Source organism: Alligator sinensis, unplaced genomic scaffold (genome assembly GCF_000455745.1).
Source record: "Alligator sinensis unplaced genomic scaffold, ASM45574v1 scaffold861_1, whole genome shotgun sequence".
Taxonomy (NCBI): domain Eukaryota; kingdom Metazoa; phylum Chordata; order Crocodylia; family Alligatoridae; genus Alligator; species Alligator sinensis.
Window position 1 is genome coordinate 373,159 of NW_005842153.1, and position 15,348 is coordinate 388,506.

The 15,348-nt window shown below is 39.5% G+C and overlaps 1 protein-coding gene across 4 annotated transcripts in view; it reads right to left on the reverse strand.

Annotated features, from left to right (window-relative positions):
* Positions 1-4,588: 4,588 nt before the first annotated feature.
* ELOVL6 (ELOVL fatty acid elongase 6) overlaps positions 4,589-15,348 on the reverse strand; it is a 116,307-nt gene continuing 105,547 nt past the window's right edge. For all 4 annotated transcript variants that reach the window (XM_025206357.1, XM_014520784.2, XM_025206358.1 and 1 more), the window contains one exon: positions 4,589-11,290. In XM_025206357.1, coding sequence (XP_025062142.1) covers positions 10,866-11,290 — 425 coding nt within the window. In that variant the 3' untranslated portion in view covers positions 4,589-10,865. The remainder of the gene's footprint in view (positions 11,291-15,348) is intronic.

Here is a 15,348-nt window from a genome sequence, read left to right on the forward strand (position 1 = left end):
TGCCGGCAGCTGTAGGAGGTCCCCACTCGCTGCCTGCCACTCCCCCTTCCCTGCTGCTGCCTCTCACTGCCATGGTGCCCCCCCCAGTCACGGGAGGCACCAGTTGTTCATGTCCATGGTGATGCCGAGGGCACTCGCAGGGAGGTTTCCTTGGATGTTCAAGAAATACAATTTGAACTAGGATTGAAGAGAAAGCATGAATCCATATATAAGAACTTGTCTGCCAAAGAAAAAGCAAAGAAAGCTGTGGAGATGGTTGCTCAAATGCAGAAAAAGCAGTTTTTTTCACGAAACTTTCAGTGGCACAGAATGAAATTATGAGAACAAGCTACTTGATTGCACACAAAATCACCAAGAACAGTAAACCATTGTCTGAAAGAGAATTTACAAAAGAATGTATGGTTGACTCTGCTGCAATTTTGTGCCCATACAAGAAAAAACAGTTCGAGAACATTTGCTTGTCAGTGTGAACTATTATAAGGCATGCTGAAGGTATCTCTGAGAAACTGGACCTGCAGTTGAAAAGGCAGGCAAAACATTTCTCTTATTTTGGAGGCAGTAAATCAAAGCATGTCAAAATTAGGAGTGGAATAGAAAAAATTGGCTAATGTGACCACCGATGGCAGCCCAAATCTGAGAGGCAAACATGCTGGATTGCTGAAAAGAATTCAAGACCAAGTCAAAGAAACAAATCCAAAACAGAAAATTATTTTTCTACATTGCATTATTCATCAAGAGGTCCCCAAGTGGTCTAAAACTAAGTACTGTATTGGACACAGTTATGCAAGTGGTCAACTACATTTGAGCGAGAGGATTAAACCACAGGCAATTTGTAATTCTGCTTGAGGAATCTGAATCTGTTCACACAGATGTTCTGTATCATACCAACATAAGATGGCCTAGTTTGGGTAACATTTTGAAAACTGCGTGGGAACTGAGAGCTGAGATTGGCTTCTTTCTGAACATGAAAAAAAATTATTAAGATTTCCTACAACTGAATGATGTGGACTGGCTCTCTGATTTTGCATTTGCTGTTGATATCATTGGCCACATGAACAGATTGAATTTCAGACTAAGGGAAGGGGCTTCTTGCTCATGAATTGCATTTTAGTGTCAAGTCATTTATAGTGAATCATAGAAAATTAGGGTTGGAAGGGACCTCAGAAGGTCATCTAATCCAACCTCCTGCTCAAAGCAAGACCGCCCCCAGCTAGATCAATCCAGCCAGGCCTTTGTCGAGCCAGGCCTTGAAAACCTCTAAGGATGGAGATTCCACTATCTCTCTAGGTGATGCTTTCCAGTGCTTTACTACCCTACTAGTGAGAATGCTTTTCCTAATATACAACCTAAACTTTCCTTGCTTCAACTTGAGACCATTGTTCCTTTTTCTGTCATCTGTCACCACTGAGAATGGTCTAGCTCCATCCTCTTTGGAACCCCCCTTCAGGTAGTTAAAGGATGCTATCAAATCCCCGCTCAGTCTTCTCTTCTGCAAACTAAATAAATCCAGTTCTCTCACCCTCTCCTCAGAAATCATGTGCCTCAGCCCCCTAACCATGTTTGTCACCCTCTGCTGGGCTCTCTCCGGCTTGCTCACATCCTTTCTGTAGCAGGGGACCCAACACTGAACACAGTACTCCAGATGTGGCTTTGCTAATACAGAATAGAGGGGAATAATTATTTCCCTTGATCTTCTGGCAACATTCCTACTAATGCAGTCCAGTACGCTGTTGGCCTCCTTGGCAACAAGGACACACTGTTGACTCATATTCAGCTTATTGTCCACTGTAACCCTCAGGCCCTTTTCTGCAGACGTGCTGCTTTGCCAGTTGGTCCCAAGCCTGTAGCAGTGCACGGGATTTGTTGTATCCTAAGGGCAGGACTTTGCATTTGTCCTTATTGAACTTCATAAGATTTCTTTTGATCCAGTCCTGTAATTTTTCGAGGTCACTCTGAATCCTAGCCCTGCCCTCCAGTGTACCCATTACTCCTTCTAGGTTGGTGTCATCCATGAACTTGCTTAGGGTGCAATCCATCCCACCTTCTAGATTGTTAATGAAAATATTAAACAAAAATGGCCCCAGGAGTGTCCCCTGAGACACTCGACTTGATACCGGCTGCCAACTAGACCTCAAGCTGTTGATCACTACCTGTTGAGCCCGATGATCCAGCCAGCTTTCTATCCACCTTACAGTCCATTTGTCTAACCCATACTTCCTTATCTTGCTTGCAAGAATGCTGTGGGAGACTGTATCAAAAGCCTTACTAACATCAAGATATATCATATCCACTGCTTTCCCCACATCTACAGAGCCAGTCATCTTATAGAAGGCAATCAGATTGGTCAGGTATGACTTGCCTTTGCTGAATTCATGCTGATTTTTCCTGATTGCTTTCTTCTCTCTCTGTCTTTCTCTGTCTCTGTGGCTCTCTCTCTCTTTTCACTTTGGAAGTTACTCCTTTTCTTCCATCAGATAGGAAATAAAGAGCTCACCCATTTTCCTATGTTGCAGTAGACTAGTGTTTGTGATCAAAATGTGAAAAAATACACATCATCACTGCGCAACTTGCATACTGAATTTTCTCACCAATTTAAGGATTTTTTGAACGATAGAAAATGACCTGTTTTTGGTCTCCTCACCTTCCACATCTGATGTTGACAATGCTCCATATGACCTCCAACTAAGAGTTTATTGACCTGCAATGTAACGCATTGCTTGTGGAGCAATTTAAATCAGTGCTGCTTCCTAGGTTTTACACCTCTCTCAATGAATAGAACTTTCCAAAGATCATGGCTCAGAAGATACTTGCACTGTTTGACTCAACATACATGTGAGCAAACATTTTCTATGGTGAAATTGAGTAAATCAAAACATAGATTTTTGACTGATGACCACTTTGCAGCAGTGGTCCACATTGCAACAATGGAGATGTGCCTGATTTTGGGCATTTGTACACTTATTTGTGTTGTAGCGTCAGGCACAGCATTTGTATAAACAGTGTAACGCGCATCAGCGCTGAGAAAATGGCAGTGGTGTGCTTTGAACTAAAACACATTGAAGGTGTGTGAGTTCAAAAGCGCACTGCCATTTTCTCAGCACTGGTGCACATTTTGCCATTTATACATGCAACACAATGCCGGGCGTGTCAGCTGACATGCGGAGCAGACTTGATTAATGGAGTCTGCTTCAATGCGCTGGATCTCCGGCACGTCAGAGCAGGCAAATGTATGTGTATAAATGCCCTTTGATTCTCCGGTTAATACAAATCAGAAGCTTCATTCTTCCCACTGAATTTCTTTGTTTTTCTTTAACCTAATCTTCAATGCACAAGAATAAGACTTTGTTTTGAGCTATTATGCAATTGCCTGTATACGCACTACTCAAAAAACCCCCAAAACAAATCAGGTCAAAATTTATTTTTTGAAATAAAATTAAAATATTTTAAAGTAGAAGTGTGATTTTTAGCATATGATTTGTTCTTTATCTGTAATTTGTGAAAATGATATCTTCGTCATTAATTTTATGTGTGCAGTCCTCAACAGCTCACCAAATGCGTTAAGTGGCTCTCCAGCTAAAATAATTGCCCACCCCTATTATAAACACAAGGTTGTTTTGAGTGGTGTAAAAAAAAAGGGCCTGGGAACCCTGAATATTTTGTCCTGGGGTTAAGGGTTATTATGTTCATGGCTGTACTATGCCTGGAAATGACCTGGCTAGCGCTGTTTATCAGTTGGTCACAGGTGCTAGTGTCTAGGCTTGTTTGTGGACAATAAACCTGGCTGAGTTTTTTATCATAAGAATTGAGGCCTGTGGTCTCCTTCTTGGAGTAGCAAGCTCATTAGGGACGTGGCATCACAGACTGCATCTTGACAGACCATACCTAACCCCCGAACACTGTCAGAATCAGAGAACATGTTCTGGGCTCTGTTCCTGCCTCCGTCACAGACAAGTCATTTCACTACTCTGTGCCATGTTCCCCTTCTGTGACATGGGGGTGATAATACTTATCTTCCTTTGTAAAGTGTTTTGATGTTTGGGGATGAGAACCACTATACAAGAGCCCAGTATGATTCTACTCCAATAAAGTAATACTTTCTTGTTATAGGAAGAATAAAGCAAGTTTGGTACTGGTGTTTATTTATGTACTGTAGGCTGCAAGTGTAGAGGCATACATAAAACACTTCATTTGATATTTGGTTCAAAGGAACAGTTAAAATGGGAAATGTAGTTTCAAATGTAGCTGCTGTGAGGAACAGCAGCTCTGGTCTGGTGGGCTAGCAGTTCCAGTCTGAAGAAAAGGAACGTGTAAAGGTAAAAGGAATAACATGGAGAATGGCCTACAGGAACCTGGGAAGCTGCAGGGAAAATCATGAAATTGTAAACACAGTTGTGTAAATTGATGGCTAAAGAAATGCTATGCCACTGTGACTATTTGATAGCAAAGGTCTCTTGAATTCCTCAAGTGACTGATGGCTGTGTCCAGGCATCCCTCCCCACTCCTCTTGTCAGTCAGTGCAACCTGAACACAGTAACAGTTTTTCTAAAGTTCCAATAAAAAGATAATAACTTCAAAAAAGGGTCCTAACTAGAAAATAATTAAATTTATTAATACATTGAAAAAGATCACACAAACACATACCTGCACATACATGAATAGAGACACAGTGGTCCTGTATGCGTTCATGAATAGATATATAAAATGATGGTAGAAGTGTGGTATGAGGTGAGATATACAGTAGGAATATTACAGTCTGATGGGCAGAGAATTGCCTTTATCTCCTCAAAACCACACATGATATAGCAAATTATTACACCTAAGAGATACTTATGTGTATAAAGGAAAAAAAAAACCCACAGAAATATGTTTTATTTTGAACCAAAAGTTAAAATTTTATTTTCAATATCAATATACCAAAAAAAATAAAAATAAAAAGTTCCTTTTATGTAGTGAAATAGCCATTTTAAAATGGTAAAATAAAGATATATCTCATTCTAGTCTCTCCTAGTTATTGTACACATATTTAATTTTATCTGAATAGAAATCTAACTTGAACTTTAAGACTCCAAGAAGCCTAAAGCATGTGGTGAGTCAGTCAGTGCTGTGTTTTTCAGCAGATGGACTAATTTGAAACCGTCCAAGACTAGGAAAAAGCGAGACTTTTCAGGAATGCTATCATGTCAGGGGAATGCTGTTTCATATCCAATAGGAAGGAGTTTCTAAATCACATCGCCTACTAGGAAAAAGCAGCATTCCATTGAGCTAGATTGATGTTCCAGGAAAGGTCTCCAAAGCTGATCTAATCTAGTTTGGGTAGCTGGTTTTCTTGAATCCTACACATGGTTTTGGCTCCCATAGAAAAAACGTGACTAACAAGGAACTGATCCTGCAGTTGGTCCCATATGGGCAGAAACCTCAGTGTCTGTGCCTTCCTTGACCAGTGGAGTCCTGGATGGGCACGGGAATGGCTACAGGATCAGAGCCTTGTAATATATGTTGTTTTTATGTACATTAATTGAATTTAAAGTATAGAAAAATATTGAAGATTTCTTCTCGTAATTTATTCCCTTTCAAAGATTGCACGGATGTGTATCAGGGTAACGTGGCTAAGGACTATTTTCAGGGCCTGGGAAGTATAAAGCAAGTTCATTGCACAATGAATACAACAGAATTTAGGTCTTTCATTTACCTCGCAGAAGTAGACTCTAATGGCCTGAATGAAAGCCAGTGAAGTCAATGAACTGGTTTCTACTGACTGCAGTAGGCACTGGATCAGGCCCTGAATGTCTGAGGTACAGATTATGCTAAAGAGAAGGTTCATCATCCATTAAAAACATTTCCTCCATAAGAGCTATCTTATTAATAATGAACATGAACCATACTTATTTAAATGTTCATGTAAACATATACTTTTATAACTGGGTGTGAAATACAGGATAGAAAACAAAAAACTGATTCATTTTGATATATTATATTGCACTAACATACTGTATCTGGCACTTGCTCACAGAGGCTGATTTTTTTCATCATCGTCATCATTTACGTATGTGGTCCGTTACATAAATCCAGTTACCTGAATACCGGATAAATTTGGCTCGCTCTTGTATTTGCTAACTCAAACTCAACATGTTCTTTAAGAGTTTACTTTATGAGAGTGAAGGAGCATACTGAAATCAAGTCTTCAAGGTCACAATCTGTCAAACTATTTCTATATAAATATAATCACAGAACAATTCTGAAACTGTCATACACTTGATTACAATCAGGGAAACAGCTGCGTGATTAACTGTATGACCAAAGGATGGAAGCATGATTTCACTAGCCATGATAGTGGCAATTGTAAGATACAACCTCCCTTTATTAGATGTCTATCTGGAAAGGTTCAAATTTAAAAGTCAACTTTTTAAAGTTAGGATGCTAGATGTAAAAGCTAATTGCCATGTAAACAGGTTTTACCAGATAATACTAACTCCTGGAAAATGAGATAATTTCCCTTGTTTTTACTGTGATGTGTAATAATATGATTGTTCTACGGTGTTTACTCGTTGACTCTATTTCATTTGCACAGTTGTGTCTTTATCATGTAACCTCTATACTTTGTTAGTTCACTGTGACATTTTACTGGTAGGCAGCATGTGAGTGATCCTTCTTTGCATCCAGTCACTCTTGTGTGCACCGAGGGAAATCAGACACATATCATTTGTGACTATGATTTATGAATGTTGGTAAGCATGGGTTATTTCCCCAAAGGCAAAACTTATGAGCCTTCAGAATTACCCTACTTTTTGACATTTTATTAACCAAGTGAAAATCTTTTCTTTAAATATTCACTAAGCAGTACAGATGTTGAGCCAGAACTTTGCTCTTAGCTGCATGAGTATGAATTGAAATCACTGCAGCAAAATTATCCTGGATTCATACCTGTGTGAGGCAGGCTATGGGTATGCTATGCTATGCTATTGGTATGTTGTTATGAATAAAGCAAGGTAGTGAACTTAGCAAGCAGTACCTACTTTATAGCAAATGCCTGTGTACACACTCTTAATCCACAGCAAATATAAACTGGTTTACCCCACTTTCATGGAGGGGAAAGCTGTCTTATATTTACAGGGTGAATTCACACACTGGCAGTTGCTGTAGTTAAATGCACTATAAGTTTACACACTAGCTTGTTTTGAGGATATGTACATGCAGAATATTGCCCCAGTAAACTGTAACTTCCTTGACTTTAATAAGCCAAATTAATCCAATAAACAATTTTATCATCTCTTGTGATTTTATTGCAGGTCCCATAGTATTTGGTGTTTTTCTTAAAGTCTGAACTCTGTAACTCACATGAACACAGCAGAATTTCTCCATACTTTTTTAAAGTAAGTTTCTGGCCTTCATGGCAGTGAACAAAAGAAGACGACATATGCACTCCAAATTCTGAAACTACAGAGACAAAGAAAACTCGCATGTATTTATAAAGCTAATGGCATTTTAGGGCCTGACTTAAATTTTAAGTACCTGAAATAAGGTGGCTTTACGTGCCCGGACTAACCTGATCTCAATATGTTTAACTTTGATGCTGTATAGTTGGTGGGGGGTCTCTGAATATAATGTATGCATATTTATTAAAAAAAATGTAACATGGGTGATTTTATTCCTTTAAATTCATTTATCAGAATTGACTATAGTAAAAATGTCACCAGTAAAATCCTACGGTCTACTAGAGCAGTATAATAGGACAGAAATAAATAAGTCTCTGGTGTGCCAGCTGAAAAAGTAAACTGCAGTTTTCATTTCAGTATTATAGTCCATTTTCTCTGATTTGCTACCAAAAATCTCATGTTTCTCATTTTGCAATCCCTTATTCACACAATTTTTTTTATCTGAGTAGACCAACTGACTTATGTGAAGACATACTGTTCAAGTATTCCCATTGACCTCCATAGGTGAACAGAACTCCTAAGTTAAGCTGTTGCAGGAAAATTACTGCATTTAGAATAATTTTCCATGCAAATGGTAGAACTCAGTGGGAATTTCCTAGAGGAGCAAGGTACTATTCAATGGTGGAATTCTGGTTCCATAGAAGTCAAAGCCAAAGCTCCCAGGATTTCATCTAGTATAGGAGTACTGCAATCTGGCCCTACATATTTAAGTGCTGTATTAATTTGTTTCTATCTTGACAAATAAAAACATGATATGTAAAATACTGTAAGTTGTTTGGAAATACTGCACAGAAATGCTTGTTAAAAAATCTAATGTTTCATCCTTAAGTTGCACCCTCGAGCTCAGGCTAACAATCGTTATCTACCTATGGGAATCCAAGGTTATTTGTAATATTTGTTGGGTATTTAAATACTAAACATAAAACTTCAAATAACTGAAAATGAATACTGTTTTCCCCACTGAGCAGATATAGGGTGAAATCCTGCCCCATTCAAGTCAATGGCAAACCTCCCATTGACATCTGTGAGGCCAAAGTTCACTCCTAATTTCAAGACAAGTGTGGATCACTTTCATCTCCTTTTTGTTCATTTCAGTCCCTGCAGAAAGAGACACAGAACTGGTAATGGCACAATGGTGGGCTATTTACTGATGCTTTTGTTCTGATTTTATTCAACTGTAATTTTTCCTTCTCCATTTTTAATTAGTTTACTTCAGTTATTGCTGCCTTTAAACAGGGCAAAATTAAGCAGGAAAAAGAGACTTATTGCACATTATACATATCTGCTCCCAAAGCTGTAAAATAAATGGGTCACACATTTAACTGGGGGTTTGTCTAATATTTCCATTTATATAGTAGTTCTATAATTTAATATTAAATTTTGCTGTTTGTTTTGTGTCTCATAAAATAATGCTAGAACATCAATAACTTAAAGAACCCAAATGTTTTTCTGCCTGTTACAGTTGTGATTTAGCCCACGAGGGCTTTCTGATTCTTTTTGAGACCATTCTTGTTAATGTGGAATGTAACTTTATTTTTTTTTCTTCTGTATATGATTAGACATGGAAAGCCCTTGTCATCTCTAACAGGATACTCAAGCAGCTCCGTTTCATGAATGACAGCACAATTAAAGCTAAAATAATAATAAGAAACCCCCTTCATACTGCACAATCTCAAATTAAAGCAAGAAAGATAATGACAATCTTTTGTGTAAGCCAGAAAACGTGATTCTCTGCCACTGGGCTTTTGTTTTTATCTTGTTGACAACTCACATAACGTGTATATGGGTGTAGTTATAGGTTGTGTGTATATTCTATGCAGAACAGCAGCCCCTATTCTGTTGATCTAGGTCTTCTAATTGCTTAGTTAAACTATCTAACTGATACAATTTAGAATACTACATTTAACACATTTAACATCAAGTTTACATACTTGCTTCTTTGAAATACAAGGAACTTTTACACATTTTATTTGGCTTTGTAAAGACTGAAATATTACAGATAATGCAATCTACTTTTCTCTGAAAGTGTATGGCTCTTATCAACTAACTCTCTGAGGTTCAGAGTGAAATATCTTGTTTCTCATAACTGTAGCTAACTTGAGAATCACATATCTTCTGAAGTGGTCAGTAGGATGCTACAGTACAGATTCTACAGATCTCTTTAATTAAGGATAATTCTCTCTGGACATTAGAGTTAAGCTGTTGCAGCAAAATTATGCCATTTAGACTGATTTTTCTATACAAATCTAAAAAATCCCCAAATTCCAAGTATGTTTTTGTTGTAGTATCTCCACATGACCAGAGGAGGGCACTTTAAACATCTTTGCACTGCTCATAAAGCAAATGCAGAAGCACAGTGTTACCCAATGTCACATACAGTCCTGCAGAACACTATGATGATTGCAGATATTCTTTCTGAAATTCACAGAAATATAACATATGCGCTGTGTAATTTATATAGAGATTTCAGCTCTCCCTAATTCTTTGGGTTTTCTGATTTTTTCTAATTTACTTCACTCACAGCTCTACTACTGCATAATTTCAGATAATTTTAAAAAGCATATTAGGGAGTTCTCTTTTTTCTAGGCCCTGTACATTTCTGTTATTAACCTCAGGTCATTTAACAAAGCTTGATTGATTTAACCCTCTAGGTCTAATTCTGCTGTAGAAATTACTTTCCCTTGATCAAAAATGCACTTGAAAAATGCACTGAGTACTGCAGCAGTGCATCTCATGATATTGAAATCTTGTAAAAGTACTGCTTCTCCCTGCCTGCTGAAAGGGTTGATTTTTGTGTACCAGATCTGCATGTCCTGCACAGTACACAGTGGAGAAATCATACTCTCAGCATTTCCATTCGCTGCTTCAATAGCGTTCACCCACTTTCCATAACAGACATTCAATATATCCTTTCAATTTTCACATTTTGGCTAAAGATGCCAACCCCTTAGTAAAAAGTTATTAATTTTGCAACATTACTGGTATCATAGACAAAACCTATTTGTCTCCTCTCTGCTTTGTTTTGTTCAAGTTTAATACTGAAAAAGATTAGAAAGGATATAGAAATAACTTGTTTTTAATAAAAGTCTCCTCATCCATCCTTGGGAAACACAATGCTTATTTAATATGTGTTTTTCACAATGTTATTCTCCCTTGCTTCTATTTATTTATTTTTTCTTTTTCTTTTTTTTTGAGAGCAGACAGGTACAAGAAAGAAGATGTCTTTCATCAGCAGTCCTTTGAGAAGGGGTAAAATTCAGTGAGTCCTCACCATGATAGGATCATGAACTTACTGGGTTAAACCAAGCTAACTTTCCCTAAGCTGCTGAGTTTTAGCTGCACCGTACATGTGTTTCCTTGTGCCATTTTCTTTTTTTTTACTTTTGTTTTTCTTGATGACCCTGAGCTATGGCTTCCATCTTGTTTCTATCATTAGTCAGCCTTTCTTGCTTTTCTGGTTTTGCCGATGTAGGCCTCAAAGAAGAAATGGCAGAATAGCACAAAATAGCTGAGGTACATGAGAGAAGACCAGATGATGTTCTGAACATGGGAATGACACTGGCCCTGTTGCATCCAGGAGAAGACCAGGTAATTAACTACACAGCCAATCAACATCTGAGTGATCTGCGATAAGGTGATGAACATGGCAATCTTGCGTGAAACTCTGAAGCCAGCAGCCCGCAAGGCGTAGTAAGAGTACATGACTGCGTGCACGCCATAGTTCATTGTCATGAACCAGCCACCGCCAGCCACCATGTCCTTATAAGAGTACCAAGAATAAAGCAGCACGGTAATATGGTGGTACCAGTGTAGGAAGATGAGCTTCTGTTTTCTAAGAATAATGAATATTGTATCTCCTGTAAGAAAGAGGGAAAAATCAGAAATGAATCCAATTATTTTGTAATTCTTGTATTCTGCAAGGTTTCTCTCCCTCCAATATTGTGGGAGGTTATTTAGGTGGTAGTAATTTGAAACACAGAACAAACCTTAAGATCTCAATACCTGTGAACTGTAAGTTGGTTTAGAACCCGTACTTTATTCTAGATCTAGATTGTCCCAAAACCAAAACCTCAGGATCAAGCAGTCTCTGCTGTGTTGGTGTGTTTAAAATCAATACAGGATCCAAATTCTGACATGGGCAACTGCTATTTGAAAATTCTAGTGCTTTGCTCAGAGGCATTTTTTGTGCGTAAGGTAGTTTGTGAAAGTCTGTCATAAGCATCATGTATTTTAACAATCCATTTGCTTATAGAGCATGTGAATGTCCATTTTTTTGGTGCCGCTGACTACAAGACAGTGAAATTTAAATAGACAGCAGACAACCATGTTCATGGAACCATATATTCATTATAAGTAAAATCCAACTGTAATATTGTCCTTGAGGTTCTGATGTACAGATTCAAACCAACATTTATAAATCCTGTGTTTTTAATGTTAGGCCTCTAAATCCCCATTTCAGGCCTACAAATAAAAGCAGCCTAATTTCTAGAGCTACTGAGCAGTCCTAGCTCCATTCAAAATTAATAAGAGGTGTAAATGTTCAGCATCTTTCATTTAGGTGCTTAAATGTGCATTTAGGCTACCAAATTTTGACCCTCAAGTTTGAAAATTTCAGCTAAAGAAGACACATATCTTTTATTATGGAATCTTGGCACAGAGGTCTTAACAAATACAGTAAAAATGTTCTTTATATGACTCCTCTTCTCCTTTACATGTACTGGATAGTGGTGCTAGATAGAGATGAGACCTGTATTATGCTTAATGGAATTACTCTGGGTTAAAGAATTTTCCCACTGCATTCAATCATCTGTGGTACTCAGTGTCAATTTAAATGTGAACAGAAAAGACTATATTAAGAAATCTGCAAAAGTTATTTATTTGTAGCCATTAGGAAATTAGTGACTTGTGCATGACTTCAGAGTATTTGTATTAAAAACATGAAGCTTGAGCAAACCCCTTCTTATACAAGGGTGCGTTTTGAAAGTGATCCGAAGATGATTACACAAAGACCACTGAAGAAAACCTTTTAAGGGAGACTGTATAGTTAGGTTTCCCTTTGAAACAAACAGGATTTATGAAGGTAAGTGCCAGTGGGACTGTAACAAGACTAACTATCATCATTAAGTAACACATGATATGAATAGAGGCCAAGATTTTCAAAAAGTCAAATGATTTGGGATTCTTCATTTATGTGGTCATCTAACTGGAACCCTTTAAATGGGCTCAGTCTTCAGAGGTCCGATGCCCAGTTCTCTCTGAAAATAAGGCCCAATTCAGTCATTTCAGTTTGTGTACCGAAAATATTGAGGCAGCTGAATCACTTAATCACATTTGAAAATCCAGGCTGCAGCTTCTGCTGAATCTTCATTCAAAATTAAAATATAAAGTGTTAGTTTGAAAAGTTTCTCTGACCTGTGTCTGCCATCTGGTATTTCCATACAAGTCTTGTTTGATTAAAAGTAGCAAATAATGGAAGCCTTCCAAGACAGATGATTTTTTGACTGTTTCTGGCCCAAACATCTCAAGGGAGATTCTGTTCTCATGATGTGTGTTTTTGGGGACTCTAATAAAGTGTTCTAAGGACCCAGACATATTCCATTTTTACGTCTGTAACTTGCTTTTATACAGGTCTCACAAAGAGCACACACACGGGCTAAGTACAGACATTCAGAAAGCCCAAGGTGGAATCAATCCAATCTTCGCAGGCTTCTCTAAGTTGCATAGATTGGACTAATAACAAACGTAACTCATGTTCAGACTTTGCTTGGCCAAGGAAGGCAGAAGCCTGCACTGGTGAGGCCAGAAGGTGGTGGGTGCTAGAGCCTGTCTTCCAGCCTGCTGTCCATTGCTGAACCCAGCAGAGCGGGGGCCAACCCTGACTGGCTGCCTGACACATGCCCCTCAACCCCTGCTGTCCCCAACACCCATCCCAGTGCTGGAACCCCTGAGCTGGGGTCTGCCCACGTGAGGGCAACCCCATGCCTCAGGGGGTTTCTCCTGCCCTGGCTCAGGTCTGGCCAGCAATGGGAACCCCTGTGTCCAGAGTGATTCCCCCCAGGCGCAGGGCAGCTACTCAGCCGCACCACCTACCAGTCTCTGCTTTGCAGGGGGGGAGAGAAGGAGTCCCTCATCCTGGTGCTGAGCTGGGGTCTGCCCATGTGGGGAGAGCCCCATATCTCAGGGGGGTTTTCCCACCAGTCAGGCTGTTGCTGAACCAGGCACAGCAGGCAGCAGTAGTGGGAGGGAGTGGGGGAGCTGGGAAGAACAAGGTGGCTTCCCCTTCTGCTGGACCAGGGTCTGGCAGGCAGGATCAGGGGAGAAGAACAAGGCAGACGCCCCCTCTGCCAAGCCGGGGTCCAGTCAGCAGATCAAGCAGGAGCGGGTGGGGGGAGGAACATGGGGTCTGCCCTACTGCCAGCTCCTACCTGGTCTGCTGGCTGGACATCTTGGCAGAATGGCTGTGTGGTCTGGCTGACGTCAGCTAGGCACTGGGCTGGAGCAGGGTGCATGAGCCAAGTTTCAAGCTGCCTTTCTGCGGGGGGGAGGTGGTGCTAGTGGGGTGCAACATGGCATCCTGGGATGCTGGAGGACGGTGACCTAAGTTGAGTCAGGAGGGAATCCGATACTGATGTTTAATACACTGGTCTAACCTAAACTGATTAAATTTGATACTATATGCATCCAGGTCTATCTTAAACCAGTTTCGGACATTTTGAAACAGGTCTATGTGCACTGCACTTCTGTTCTGTTACAGGTTTGGACTGGTTTCCAATCACTTATACAGGGTTTATGTGTAATCTCTGTCCCTAGCCATGAGATGCAGCCCTACACCAGTAAAATTTATATGTACCCACAGAGAAATCAAGAGTAAAATTACTGCAATATGCATGTACTCTAAAATAGCCGCATGTCTGTTTGCTCTGGATATAGTGTAAATTACTTCAGTGTACAAAACTAATGACAGTTATGCTGATATAAACATAACATGTAGCCAAACACTACATTACCTCTATGAATATCCAGCAGCAACTTTTATGTTAATGGGGTCACTCTGGACTGACTAGTGTGCCTGAGGACAAATATACTTTTGTACCTGCTTCAGTAGGGAATGTGAGCTGCTGCTTGGGAGTGTGTAGCAGCTGGTATATTGTGTCTGAATGTGCCTGTAGTGATACAAGTGAGCTAAATCACCCTGTGTCCTTGGATGAAGCAGGATTAAAGTTGGCCTCATTTTGTGACACTTGTATCACTACAGGCTCCTGCACATGTAATATATACTGTGTAACAACTGCTGCCCAGTCCAGAGCTTCAGCTTTCCCTTCTGAAGCAACTACAGGTGTCCAAATGGAGTACACAGTTTGGCCTGGTAAGTTCAAATTGCTTGAATAAGCACTTAAATGTTGGTATTTATACATATTAAACTGAGTCTCCTGAACCTGTTGAGTTCACATCCTGCCATTCAAAATACTACTGTCTATCTAACCTAACCAGTGGAAGTAGCGCAGCTGTGAGCACCACCTAGTCTTAGAAAACTGGATTAGTTAGAAATATTTCACATCCTTTTTCTGCAAATTTTCTTGCTATAACTATAGAAAAGCAAGTGATATTCCTCCTTCCTGTTACTGTTTCTTTTCTTTCCTCCTCCTGCTGGTCCCCACTGTATCAATCATTTTAATGATCTTTTCTTGTTTATTTATAGGTATGCCGCGCATTTCTTTCAATTACAGACAGTCATTTTTAAGGAAAAAAGGAGCCAGGCTTGATTCTGAGGCTAAGTCTGTTACTATATGGAGATCCCTTTGAAAATCCAAACCAAGAAAATCAGTGTGGGGTGGAACTGGAACTGTGCCGTGCTGTCTATCCTAAGTCTGTAGTAAACCATCAGTACTCTGTTTGCCTCATTAGGTGCAGGAAT